The sequence below is a fragment of the Gigantopelta aegis genome, chromosome 9, assembly GCF_016097555.1.
Source record: "Gigantopelta aegis isolate Gae_Host chromosome 9, Gae_host_genome, whole genome shotgun sequence".
Lineage (NCBI taxonomy): Eukaryota > Metazoa > Mollusca > Gastropoda > Neomphalida > Peltospiridae > Gigantopelta > Gigantopelta aegis.
In genome coordinates this window covers 33321234-33336257 of record NC_054707.1, presented here as the reverse complement: position 1 = coordinate 33336257, position 15024 = coordinate 33321234, and the positions used below count along the sequence as shown (strand labels likewise).

General features: G+C 36.4%; 1 protein-coding gene across 6 annotated transcripts in view; it reads left to right on the top strand.

The window, feature by feature from the left end:
* LOC121382034 (Na(+)/H(+) exchange regulatory cofactor NHE-RF1-like) overlaps positions 1 to 15024 on the top strand; it is a 98451-nt gene that overhangs the window by 55969 nt on the left and 27458 nt on the right. For 4 of the 6 annotated variants that reach the window (XM_041511505.1, XM_041511504.1, XM_041511502.1 and 1 more), the window contains 2 exons: positions 1400 to 1888; positions 7343 to 7420. In XM_041511505.1, coding sequence (XP_041367439.1) covers positions 1400 to 1888; positions 7343 to 7420 — 567 coding nt within the window. The remainder of the gene's footprint in view (positions 1 to 1399; positions 1889 to 7342; positions 7421 to 15024) is intronic. The other 2 variants (XM_041511507.1, XM_041511506.1) reach the window with 1 other exon arrangement.

Sequence of the window (15024 nt, the reverse complement as noted above, 5' to 3'; positions counted from 1 at the left end):
GTAAATTGGTTCTTCGTGTATGAAGAACTGCCAAAATGAGCTCTACATGTAGAGTTTCGAATAGACCAGTTACCTTGTGCTACACATTATAGATTTGTATCTCCTGATCAATTTAAATTTACATAGATTTCCTTTTCTGACAGTCTAAGCCACTTTATACAGGAAAAGAAATATTTCTATGCTGCAGTTATGTTTAGCAATTTAGGTGGTGTAGTGGACATGTCATCACTCTATATTTATAGCTGGTAGGTGCTGGATTCAAAGTTGGTTAATCTTTGTTTTGTGTAATGACACCACTAGAGCCATTGATTTATTAATCATCGGCTATTGGATGTCAGACACTTTGTAATTCTGACAGTCATAAAGAAGAAACCTGGGACATTTTTCTATTAGTAGCTAGGGATCTTTTATATGGACCATTTCACAGACAGGATAGCACATATCATTGCCTTTTGAAATACCAGTGATGGTGCACTGGTTGGAATGAGAAATAGCCCAATGGGTCCACTGATGTGGATCAATCCAAGACCGATTGTGAATCAGCTGAGCACTTTACCTTTGACCATTTCACAGACAGGATAGCACATACCATTGCCTTTTGAAATACCTGTCATGGTGCACTGTTTGGAATGGCAAATAGCATAATGGTCCCACTGATGTTGATCAATCCTAGACCAATCATGAATCAGCTGAGCACTTTACCCCTGGGCTACATGCCCCGTCATTGTACTGGGTTTCATGTCTGTCCCACTTGAAGCAGTGGGTGATTTGTGTTATGTCTTTACTTACGCAGCCAACTACAACAAAGAATAAGTGCGCCACTACTGTCTAGGCCCATTAGGGAGGTGTAAGGAAACATACACAGAGTTTCACTCACTTTCCCCCAGACGTGTCTCCCAAGTGTATGAGACCTCACATGGGAGAAGGAAGAAGGAAGAAATGTTTTATTTAATGGTGCACTCAAGACATTTTAGCTATGGTTATATGACATATGGTTAAGAACTACACATAATGAGAGAAGAAACCTGCTGCCACCATGCACTTTTCAATTAGCAGCAAAGGATCTTTTATATGCAACATCCCACAGGCAGGATAGTACATACCAAGGCCTTTGTTACACCAGCTTTGGTGCATTGTCTGTAATGAGAAATAGCCCTATGGGCCCGCTGATGAAGATCGATCCTAGACCAACCGAGCCACAGTTGTGGGCTTTGCCACTGGGCTATGTCCTGCCCGTAAAATTGGGTATGATTACTCAACTAACAGTCCCATACTGAAAGAGAAATTCTGTGGCTTAATTTACCATTTACCATTGTTTGTGTGGACTTTTATTTGTTCTTTGTTCTTTTCTTTTTTTTAGCTGTTTTATCAAAAACTTTTTTGAAATTGTTATTTTCAGAGCCAATCAAGGAAGAGTACCAACCTGAGGCAGAGACAACTCCGCCGGTTCCAGAACCCGAATCACAACCGGAACCGGAACCGGAACCGGAACCAGTCGCCAATGATGTACATGCTGTTTCCAATGATGTCGACAGCAGTGAGCCGAGAATTCGACTGTGTCACATGATCAAACGGCCCGACTTTTCAGGCTATGGGTTCAATTTACATGCAGAGAGAGACAAACCGGGCCAGTTCATTGGCAAGATCGATGATGACTCTCCAGCCTATTACGCGAACCTACATGAGGGAGACCGGATAGTGGAGGTGAACGGGGAGAACATTGAGAGCCGCAGTCACCAGGATGTCATCGGTCTCATCAAGCAGGGCGGTGAGGAGACCAAGCTGCTGGTACTCGACCCGGAGGCTGATAAATACTACACGAGTAGAAGCATCACCGTCAACAACCGCATGCCACAGGTTGACTACAAGTGTTCACGCCAGGCTGGAGGTGAGTGGAGAATTTTTAAAGATATCTCTTTGACTAAAAGTTTTTTTTTAAAAGATCAAGGGCCTAATTCACTAAACTCTCGCAGTGCAATGCTAAAAGACTTGCAAAGAGGATGCTTTGTCTAGGAGAGCCTAAAAGAGCTTTGTGAATTAGGCCCCTGGTGTATTTCAGAATCAAAAGGGTGAAACTGTCTACAGACAAGATACCAAAATCAAGCAGTCTAAATATCCTATTTAACTTCCACTAGGGATATACCAAACATATGTCATGATAAACAATTTGTGCCCATCTTGGATTTGAGCAACAGGTAACCATTAAAACTATGTCCAATACATCACCACAGTAAGACATGATTACATTTGGAAATGTCATCCATTGAACACAATAAATGAATTTGCTTGACATGTGCTTTTCCAAATATCCCTAGCAAAAGTTGAGTAGGATAGGTTGGACTTCATTGTAGTCTAAATTCAACTTGGTTGTTATGGATCACACTCAATTTTAGTCAAGTTCAAGTAATTCGCTTATACTTTAAACTATAGGCTCAGTACTGTGACCGGACTTGATTGAAGTCTTATTACTGAATTATGTTACAGTTTAGACTCTGCTTAAGGTATATGAGTATACTTGCAGTCTAGATTAAGTCGAATGATTCAACTGTAGTCTACACTGTAGGATCAGTCTGATTGCTAGGTGGTTAGGCTTGATCTTATGACTAGACTCAGTTGGTGGTTAGGCCTGATCTTATGACTAGACCCTGTTATTATCTAGATTCCAAACGTAATCTTATGAGTAGACTCAGTTGTAGTCCTAAAGAATAGATCACTGCAAACAAGCATTCATGTGTCCATGGATACTAAAGGTTACGGTCAAGATTCTAATCAGGGTAATCTAATATCTAGAATGTCTGCCTTGAACACAAGCTTGGGGGTGTGTCAGGAGGGAGGGAGGGTGTCCAACTACAGGCTAAGATTAAGAAAAAAAGGGGATAAAGATAGGACTGCACTCTTGAAAAGTTCAAGGCTGAATCCCAAGTTTTGTTTCTTTTACAAGTGTCAGTTTACCAAAATTAGGTCACAAGTTGGGAGACCCAGTTTGTATAAACCTATGATCAAACATTTAATAAATTAAGTCTTTTGGTGGGGTTTTTTTAGCAAATCCCTGGCTGAGGTTAACCAGTTTGGTGACTTACCAGCCATTACTCTACTACAGAAATTAGGTTAAGAAGTGTTATCTATATAACTACATGTTGTTTAGCAACTTGGGGCAGATAGCTGGCTTAACTTCTGCCATGTCTCAATGACCTGTGTTCATGGTTATTTGCAGACGTGTGAATTTCATTTTTAACTGTACACAAACCACCAGTACTATGGTACTATCAAATTAATGTCCATCTTTTGATTAACATTCAATATTTTTAAATGTTTAATAAATTGTCAGTTTTATATTTATAAATATGCATTGGCATTAGTTCAATATATGTATTTTCCATAGATAACGTGCTAACAAGCCCTATGTGGATAACATAATAACCACACAGTTTTAACCATTGATGATTACTACTGTTGCATGTAATAGGACTGTTTTTGTAACCACTTTCTGTAACTTGTTTCAGTTAATGTTGATAGACACTTTGTAAGTTCACTTTCACTGTTGTCATAATAAAGGGACTGTCCTGAGTTTATAGCTGTTGTAAAATGTTTGTACCAGAGCTTTTTTGGCAAAACATTTTTAATTTGTCTACAATACCAGTGTTTATAATATATATTTTTAAATATGTACAAAAAAAATTTATAGTTTGAGCAACTCCAAACATTAGAACAACAACAAAGACCTTGTTTTAAACCGATACTGATATTCTAAACAGGAAAATAGCTTTAATATCTAAATTTAGTCATCAGAGAGGATCTGCTAAAACTCGGGACATTCCCTGTAAACGTCTATATGCTCTTTCCACAGTCAAAATGTATCCTTAGTAGAATCTTACTGTTAACATAAATTTAATGAAGTAAAACCAGTGTTACACATGTACACATAAACTATAGGTAGTAGATAAGCCTCAAAACAAATCAATAGCTATTTGTGCTAGATTGTCCATTTAGACATGTATCAATTATATATATGTTAATGGACTGTCTGGTGTATAGTCAGAAATAAGCTGTGAACATGTACATGTCCAGTGTATATTCAGAAGTAAGCTGTGAGCATATACGTGTTTGGTGTATATTCAGAAGTAAGCTGTGAGCATGTACGTGTCCGGTGTGAGCATGTACGTGTCCGGTATATATTTAGAAGTAAGCTGTGAGCATGTACGTGTCTAGTGTATATTGAGCATGTACGTGTTTGGTGTATATTCAGAAGTAAGCTGTGAGCATGTACGTGTCCGGTATATATTTAGAAGTAAGCTGTGAGCATGTACGTGTCTAGTGTATATTGAGCATGTACGTGTTTGGTGTATATTCAGAAGTAAGCTGTGAGCATGTATGTGTCTGGTGTATATTCAGAAGTAAGCTGTGCGCATGTACGTGTCTGGTGTATATTCAGAAGTAAGCTGTGAGCATGTACGTGTCTGGTGTATATTCAGAAGTAAGCTGTGAGCATGTACGTGTCTGGTGTATATTCAGAAGTAAGCTGTGAGCATGTACGTGTCTGGTGTATATTCAGAAGTAAGCTGTGAGCATGTACGTGTCTGGTGTATATTCAGAAGTAAGCTGTGAGCATGTACGTGTCTGGTGTATATTCAGAAGTAAGCTGTGAGCATGTACGTCTCTGGTGTATATTCAGAAGTAAGCTGTGAGCATGTACGTGTCTGGTGTATATTCAGAAGTAAGCTGTGAGCATGTATGTGGCTCGTGAATATTATGACACATTGCGCAGTTTTCACCTCAGGTAAAATAACTGTCCCATTTGTCAACACACGAATGGCAAGCTGCCAGATTCATGGCCATTGTTTCACAAAAGGCTTACCCATAATTTATGCAGTCCCTGTAATGCTGTTTGACTGTGGTCATGCTTGACTGCATAATTCTCGAGCTCTGCAGTCTTGAAGCTCAGGTTTACTTACAGTGTACCAGACCTTGATGGGGGAAAAGAAACTGAGGGGTGTGATAAATTGTTTCCCTAATTGTGATTATGGGGAGACATTTAAGATATAACCATATTGATGCCATATAAATTCACATGCTAAGGGGAGCTAGAAATTACTCTTCTTGAAGTAGTGTTAGGGGAGTAATGGGTAGTGAAAAAGATAGCTCCGCTTAAACATTGAGGTCGGGCATACTGGTTCTCCAGCCATCAGTCATATCTCACTTGGCTGATCAAGGAAGCAAGTTGTAAAAAGAAATATAACGCACTTGAGCAAAAGGTTCAACATTACTTTTATGGTGTATATTCTCTGTAGTATCTATATGAAATGGGATTGGGGGTTTTCCCTTAATTAAAAAAAATTATGTTTTTGATTAAAGAACAGTTGGTTACAGCAGTATGTCCAGTTATCATTTTAATTTTGCAGTGGGCAATGTTTTAAAACTGGATTTTTAAAATTATCTTGCAGGGCTGAAAATTAATGGTGGCCATACGAAAAATTGCCACGATGCACAAATCATACACTTCAGTGCCCTTAAAATGCCTCTTTTTTTGGCATGTTGGTAATGGTTATCACACTCGAACACAATTCCTGAAAATTGTTTTATTATAAACTATGAAACTGTTCCCACTTGTTTATTTTGAATGTGTGCTGTAGTGTTATGTTAAGACACTTATTGAAGTTTGCCTTCTGGGTATAATACCCAACAAATCTCCAATAGTCTAGACCAAATGGCCTTGCCCTTTTACTTACTAAATTTAAGGTCTGATCACACTAAATAACATATATATACTCTTCAAAAGAAGAAACGCAAAACCACATTGTCGTAACATTTGGAGAATTGATTTCATTATTGAATGGTGAGTCCGATAATTACCAAATGTTGCAGGATTGTTCACAATTCACTCTAGTCCATTGTGAGTAAGTGATAGGACACACCACCAAGGTCAAGGTCATCTGGAATCAATACCGGGTGTGGCCTCCGCGTGTGTTGACAACTGCCTGGCACCGCCTGCCCATTGAAGCAACCAGAGTACGGATGACGTCCTGGGGGATGGTGGCCCATTCGGCCTGCAAGGCTGCTGCCAGCTCGGGCAGGGTCTGGGGCTGTCGTTGTCGTTGTCGGAGGCGTCGGTCCAGCTCGTCCCATAGATGCTCAATTGGGTTCAAATCCGGTGATATCGATGGCCAAGGAAGGACATTAATGTTGTTGTTCTGTAGGAAAGCCGTTGCGAGACATGCTGTGTGAGGCCTGGCGTTGTCATGTTGGAACACTGCGTTGGCGTTGGCCATAACTGGAACGATGTGTGGCCGGAGGATCTGGTCAATGTAGCCCTGTGCATTCAGGTTGCCTGCACGTGGACCAGGTCAGTTCTGCCAGTGTGTGAGATGGCTGCCCACACCATGACACTACCCCCGCCGAATCTGTCCACTTCCTGCACGCAGTTTGCCGCATAACGTTCACCACGACGCCTATACACGCGACATCTTCCATCATGACGTCGGAGCAGAAATCGGGACTCGTCACTGAACCACACCTGTCTCCATCGCAGTTGAGGCCATTGTCGATGAATCTGGCACCACTGCAGTCGGAGTCGACGGTGTTGTGGTGTTAAGATGACACCTCGAACTGGACGCCTGGCACGAATTCCTACTCACGTAGGCGGTTCCGTACGGTCTGGTCGGATATCCTGCGCAAACCTGGTATTGCTGCGGCTGTGGAGGTGGCAGTAGTCAATCGTTCCCGAAGGTGACGTACCCGGATGTAGCGGTCCTGCCGGGGGTAGTGACCCGTGGTCGACCGGATCTAGGGAGGTCACGTGTTGATCCATGTTGCTGGTAACGGTCCCACAGTCTGGAGATGGTGCTTGGGGACACATGGAATGCCCTGGCAACGGCCGTTCTGGATTCGCCTGCGTCTAGTATGGCATTGTTTCTCTGCGGTTCACTGAACGTGGCATGTCCTGGATTGTCAACTGTCGGCCAGATACAGAGGCCATGCACTTTTATACTGTCGGTGTTCATGTTGCACGTGCAGACAACGCACGTGCAGTGGTGACATGGTTTGCAAGTGGCTGCGTTTTTGCGAATATTCACATTTTGGAACTTTATTGTACAGTAGCTGCGTTTTATTGAATGTAACCGTGGGAATGTGTTTGGGACATGCAATGACCTTATATTCACAAAGCATGAACCGATAGGAAACATAAAATCGGAGTTATAACCCATTTGTACCCTTTTGCGTTTCTTTTTTTGAAGAGTATATATATATATATCCGATTAAAGAGTTGTTTAGCATACAAACCATTTTTTTTAGAGACATTAAAATTAATATTATTCATCATGTCATCATTTATTATTTTTTAAAGCATCCGATTCAGCAGAGCCTGATGATCTAGAGTTACCTCCCGCTAAAGCTATGTTTAGCCTAGAGGATGATGAGGATGGTAAACTATTACAAATTACAAGTATACGTGGTAGTGTTGTGCTAACCAAGCTAACCAGTAACTGACTTCTGTAGGTGATGCACATCTGCCCATCACACTAATAACTGACTTTTTCTTTATCATTAACAAGACCTCTTTTTACTATAAGGCCATTCTTTAAAATAATTTGGTTTACCATAACTGAACAGACATATGTCATTACAATAGTTGTATTGGGCGGGGGGGGGGGGGGGGGGTAAAAGTCTTTTAGATGAAATTGAAATTATAGTTGAAACGGGGAATTGATATTTCATTTCAAATTTATTTTCGTACTTAGGGTTCAAGTATGCTGTCCTGGGCAAACACCTCATCAATCAGCTCTGTTTGTTTAAGACAGAAGGGTAGTGGTTAGTCTTTAGTGAAAGAGAAGTAGGTGTAGTGGATTTACACCTTTCCATCAAGTCATTAAACACACACTATGGATGGGAGCCAGTGTAACAGCCCAAAATATACCCCCACCAAACTATACCTGGGGTTAAAGTGGGCTAGCCTGTTTTATACCCCTAACCCTAACCCTAACCCTAACCCTAACCCTAACCCTAACCCTAACCCTAACCCAAACCCTCATTTGTTATTACTAACCTGTATACAAAATAAATAAATAAATCTGGACTAGAGAGGTATATTCTTGGCTAGTTTGTTTTATACCCTGGGGTATATTCTGGGCTAGTCCATTTTATACCCTGGGGTATGAAACAGGCTTAATTTGCCGGGGGGTATATTTTTGGATATTACACTACACTGGTACCAGGATATGAACCCTGTACCTACGAGCTTTAAGTCTTATGACTTGAAAACTACACCACTGGGGCCAGTAGGTAATATTTTATGAGTCATTTGGATTAATTATGGCAAACAATTATTGCTTAAAGATTGGCCTTGACTAGTTTTCCTTTTGATGTAGATAATTTCTTTTTAACCAGATAGTGTGTCCATTCTTCAGTGTACCGTAACAATGTGTTCTTCTGTACTCTTTTATTTTTCAGTTTTGTGAGATATTCTAGAATAGTTTCCTGATCATTTTTGCCATCTGGTATCTACAATTTTTGGTCTACAATATCAGGGCTCGAAACGGCCTGTGGCCAGGTCGCCAAATACGATCAATGTCCCATTTGGGTGACTTAAATATTAAAAATAATGGCATTAGTCGCCGAAATAATATTATGTGGGCAATCTTCTTTAGAGCTGTAACACATGAGCCACTATTAATATTTGTATTCCACATTAAAATCATACTCGTGGTTCGCTTACCATAATTTGCCAACATCCATTATTATTTTTGGGGCCACCGTATTTTTTGGTGAGTTTCGAGCCCTGAATATATATCAGAAACTTGGTATCTTTACCTAAAAGTGCTGAGTTAATTTGTTAATACATATTTCTATTAATTAACATTGCTTTAGGTGTGTAGTAGCTAAATGAGATTTATTTAATGAAGAAAATCAGTTTCAGTGTAGTCCCCTTGAAAAAAAAGAAGCTCATTTCTTACCTGTTTTCAAAATAGATTATGCTACATGCATTATAATTTGAAATAATATAGTTTGTATGATTTACAAGATTTATTGTAGAGTTAGCAGAGTTACAATTCTAAAAAGTGTTAAGTGATGAGTATCAAGTTAAATATTTGTTAGTGTAAGTGGTTATTTCAGAACCAGATTGTGAGGTTTGAAATTGTCCAATCTGACCAAAAGCTAGCTATCTGTGTTTGACACATGTATGTGCCCTTCAGGCAGGCATCTCTTCAGAACTGGAACGTCTTCAAGGGTGACATGACTTGAGAACCAGTCTTACAAGGAAATAATGTCTACAGAAAATGATTTCTGACAAATAATTATAGTCATTACTCAAAAGAAGTAATGTTTTTATAATTGGTTGCAAAGTTTTTGACATAGTAAATGCAAATTATATCATAAAATTTGTTTCTTTACATATGTGTTACTATTGTACATAACTTTATTTTAATTTATTTTAAAAACCTTTTATTCTTTAAAAAAACAAATTTATTCATGTACATATGTATAGTTATTTATTTACTAGTTCTTCAGTAGGCTTAGATGTATGTAGGAATGTTTAGTTTATTTTTGTACTTAAACTTACATTTCTGTCAATAAATTTGTAGTATAATTATAATACAGTGCTCAAATAACTGGATTAATTTTTAACAAAAACCACGTTGAATAGGTACAAGTTTATAATTTTTACTCACATATATTCACTTAAATGTTTTATAAATACATGAAATAAAGTTCATATATGAATCGGTAAGTATTATTTTCATGTCTTTTTTGTAATTTTTATTATTTTTAGATCGGCTAATGGTGGTTAAAATTAGGCAAAAAATCGAAAAAATTGCGTTTACTTACGAGCATTTGTGGCCAGCTGTCCAGTATTTATGTCCGTTATTCCCGATAAGTGATTTTCTGACCAGAATTTTTTTTTAAACCCGAACTACAATTCATATTGCAATTATTTGGTAATTTTCATTGTTGGTAAAACGATCAAATTTATTAACAAATTAGCTGTCACAATCAGCTATCCATCCCTGAAAATGACCGCAACGTGCCGCCATTGTTGTCAAGCGAAAATACTTGCCGAAAACCATTTTCTATTGAAAAAATCAAAACAAAAGCCACCATTTCTTTTATTATATTTCTGTTTCCGGTGAGTGTCGTGTGCAAAACGGCGGGAAATATGAATTTGGGAATGCACTGTATATAGTGTACAGTATGTCGACTGACTTGACGTCGGGCGAGATATCTCGCCTGCAGTACTCAGAAGGTTAAAGGGACGTACCCTAGTTTTTAAACACTATAGCCATATTTTTCACTATTAGAGCTGTTTATGATCTCTGAAATCCAACATTACTTATATTTTATTGTTTAGATTATCCATTTCCATACATGCGAAGTGTTTTTGGTCATCCTGATGTTTCTAATCGTAAAAAAAGAGCACGTGCATCTGAGAAGTAACAGTTATGGAGTCGAGTTTTAACGATATTTCACCGTTTCAACGTCACAGACTCTTGTGTCACTCTCTTGTAACATTATCCAAATGTGTTACAGGTTTGTAAATTAACCAAACTTCGTGTCCATGTTTACAGGTTGAAATTAGGGTCTGCGTCTTTAAGAACGTGATCTACCATAAGACTAAAAAACATTTGGGTGGTCACCAAGTGCGAGACAATCCTTTGAACTCCTCCACTCCTGTCAAGTACAGCTAGAGAAGCGTTTTTGAATACATGAATATTGTGCTTTAGTCATGCTATACTTGATACATGCAGTAACCTTTTATATGCTTGTGTTTAACTTTGATACAATGCAAGAGAATTTGCTGTTATACCTTTGCTTGCACAGTCACAACACTTGCGCTAATGGAAAGACAAGCCTTTTTAACAAATAGGAATGTTTCTCATAAAATAGGACATAAAAGATTGCCATTATCAAGTAATAAGAGTAGCTTCAGTTACATAAGCGAGTTTCTTCTCTTATTTTAACCCATTGTCTTTGCTTTAGAACCTTAACGGGATTTAGTTATTGTAAACACCAAATTTTAGAAATTTTATTGTATTGCTAGATTTTATATAAGTTTATAATGTTAGGTTAGTTATTACTTCACATACATGTTTGAACAGAAGTGTAATTCGATCAAATCATGTGACGTTCTTAAATATTTAGACCTTTGAATGGTTCATTCTTGCTTTTGTTAAGGTACTTATAATGCTTGAAATATATATCGGGCGATTAAAAGAAATGTCCCACTTTTTGAAGCTATATAGTGGAAAAAGTATGTAATGCAGAACATTGTGTATAAATGGTGAACTTTTAAACATGCCTTGTTTTTCAATTGGCATGCGATACAAAACTGAATGTTAAAAACATGTTTAACTACCAAAGAGAACCTACTCAACATCAACATTACATGTATGTATGTACAGCAAACTATGGTTGATTACCAAACCACTTTCTTTTCAAACAGCCTGTAATATTGTTTTTCTAGAACAAAATATAAAGAGAATATTTCATGGTTTTTTGTCAAATATGATTTATATCTCATCGAGTGAAGTTTGCAATCACATCTCACGAGTCACACAAGTGCGGTGAGAGTGATATGATTGCAAAATTCACAAGATGAGATATAAATTATATTTGAAAAAAACCCATGAAATTTTCTATTTATTATATAACTTTTGGCAATTTACCCTTATTTTTTAAAATGCCAGCAGCAATATAGTTCCTGCTTTCTTACAGTGAAGATAACACTTTCTACAGTGACGATAACACATTTTAGAGTAAAATAGTGAAAATTTCACTCTAAAATGTGTTATAGTCACTGAGTGACTGATAACACTTTTATTTCACTGATATTTTAAAGATATTTCACTAAATGTTATATAATAAATTTCTTTATTACTTTTAGTGTTATTTTTGCCTTGAACATTTCGAAATATTCCTTTTTATGTCCCTAGACTACAACGCTATGGACAATTCAATTTGGTTCATCAGGTTTTGTATCACATGCCATTTTAAAACTAATCAATGCATAAAAATTAAGATTTTGCCATAAACACACAGCATAATAGAACTACTATTGTGAAAAAAAATTCAAGATTCTATATTACCTATTTTTCCTTCTATTTAACTTTAAAAAAGGTAAGTTTTGGGGGGATTTTTAGTCACCCGATATATTATAAGAATGTAGATGTTCAAATATTATCTTGTTTATTGTCCAAGTACCTGACCCTATTACATATATGCATTGCAGTTGCTTAAACACAGACATTCAAATGTCATCTAATTCCTGCATTACATGTACTGTAAACATAATGAACTTAATGATATATTTATGCATTATTGTTTATTATCAGGATTATGCAATTTTGCATAACATGAAATATAATATGGTTAGTTATTTTCAGAAATGTTACATGCACACAAACATAAACAATGCACATACATGTGCACAAACAAAACACACATGCACACACACATGCACACAGTTTCAAAGTTTAATTATAATCAATACATATTTAATGTACCAAATACCTGAATTACTGCACACATGAAGTTAACAATATATTGTCAAATACACTGTAGATATGAATAAAACAACAAAACCATTATGTAAATATGTTACCATTCGTAAACAATTAATGAAATATAACCCACATGACTAATCATTTAATGTAGATTTTGCATTACAGTGTATGCATATACCATGTACTTCAGATATTTTAATACACACCACAGTTGTACTTTTGGCAGTGAAAGTGCATTGTGAAGTGTACATTGTGCGTAGGATGTGGCCATGCAAGTTTGGAGATGGTCACATATAAAGATATGACTTGACTTGACATATTGCCATAGGCCCATTCAGTCTCAAGTAGACTGGCAATTTATGATCCTGTTCTTTCCAGTAACGCTACACTTATAAACCCCAGTCTAATGTGTAGGCTATTACTGGTCACTACCCAGTACTAATATTACAGGATAAGTAACTAAATGTATATAGTGATGGAAAAAACATAAGGAATCACATCAGTGTTAACAGGAAAGAGCAACTGCAAGCAAAACCCTAACCCTTGTGTTAGGAAGTTAATCGTGTTACTGACATTCAATCCGCCATTATATCTTTACTTACCATATATATATATATATATATATATATATATATATATATATATATATATATATATATATATATATATATATATATATATACACAGACATTAATCACACTAATAGTGACTGAAATCTGGTCGACACTATCAAGTATTCCCTTATTTATTTCTCCCAGTATATTTTATATAGTCAATTTACTACTAGCAGTTCATCCATTTAGAAATAAGTATCTTGACCTAAATCATTGAAAGTACTTATCTACACACACGAGTGAAAAAAACGCCAAGAAAATCCTCAGTATTACTATTATACTAGTATATGTAAAAATTATATTTTATAATGTTGGTTATTGTTAACATATATGACTGTGTATTAGTAGACTGTGGATAGCATGACCCCCGTAGTACGCCCGTCAATATATGGTACAAAAAGGTTGGTAAGATGTCCATGTATAAGCTAACTCAACTTTTATATAGTTGAACCCAGTACAAATATAGATACATGAGATAATGTTGGTACATTGTTCAACAAAGTGGATTGCAGGCATTCATATTGATGAACCAATCAAAGTACAAATACTATTTTAATAAAGATTTCAAGATGGCAGAAAAAGAATACAGATATTTGAAAGTGATCTCTTAATGTGGGACATTATTATATGTTCTTGTATCACTGCCTTCCTCAAATGAATTAATTGCATCGAGCTGATAAATGTAGTTTTGTTTTTATTAAGATGGTGTAAATATTACGTATCACCAATGGTCGATAATTGCAATGAGGACCACTACCACTGTTTTTATTAAGATGGTGTAAATATTACGTATCACCAATGGTCGATAATTGCAATGAGGACCACTACCACTGTTTTTATTAAGATGGTGTAAATATTACGTATCACCAATGGTCGATAATTGCAATGAGGACCACTACCACTGTTTTTGTTAAGATGGTGTAAATATTACGTATCACCAGTGGTCGATAATTGCAATGAGGACCACTACCACTGTTTTTTGAAGCAATGATATCTTTCAGAAAATGAAAAGTTTCTAATCTTTTATCAGGACTTGCTGAATAAATAAATAACAGTAAGTAAAAATCATCAGGTATGATCAATTAAATCTGTAACTGAGGATAAAATATTGGCTGATAGTCAATGGACACAACAGATGTAATCGGCATTCTGATCATATGACAAATTTGCCACCAAATGAGTGGCTTCAGCTGATGATTGACACCACAAAAATAAAATTAATATGTTTTCATTACTCAAGTAAAGTTTAACTTTTATTGTTGACTATGTATTGGCCGAGTCCTCTTTCCTGAATGGTATTTAAAAAACTTGAACAGTGAGATAATAAACAGTGATATATGTTACATTATTTAATTAATAGTAATACTGCTAAAATTTTAAGATAATGAAGTATTAAATTGTTTATCCGTGCCGTGCTTGTTTTATAGGTAGTGGGACATAACCTAGTAGTAAAGCACTCGCATGATGTGCGATCAGTCTAGAATTGATACCTGTCAGTTGGCCCATTAGACTATTTCTTATTCCATCCAGTGCTCCACAACTAATGTAACAAAAAATGTACCTGTCTGTGGGATGTTATAATATAAAACATCCCTAGCTGCTAACTAAAAAGAGTAACCTATGAAGTGGAAGCAGTGTTTCTCCTTTCTCATTATCCTTAACCATGTCCTACACTATATAACCATAAATAAAAATGTGTTGAGTGCATTGTTAAATAAAATATTTCTTTCTTTTTTTCTGTAGGTTTTTAATGAAATCTATGTAATTCATTGTTCTTAACCTGGATGCATGTTAACAATGTACTTAATATTTTCTTTTATATGCAGTTTTCATTAAATATTGTACAATTCATTTTCAGGTTATTTTTTCTACAAGTTATTGTTTATAATATAAATAGAGAATAACTAATTAATGAT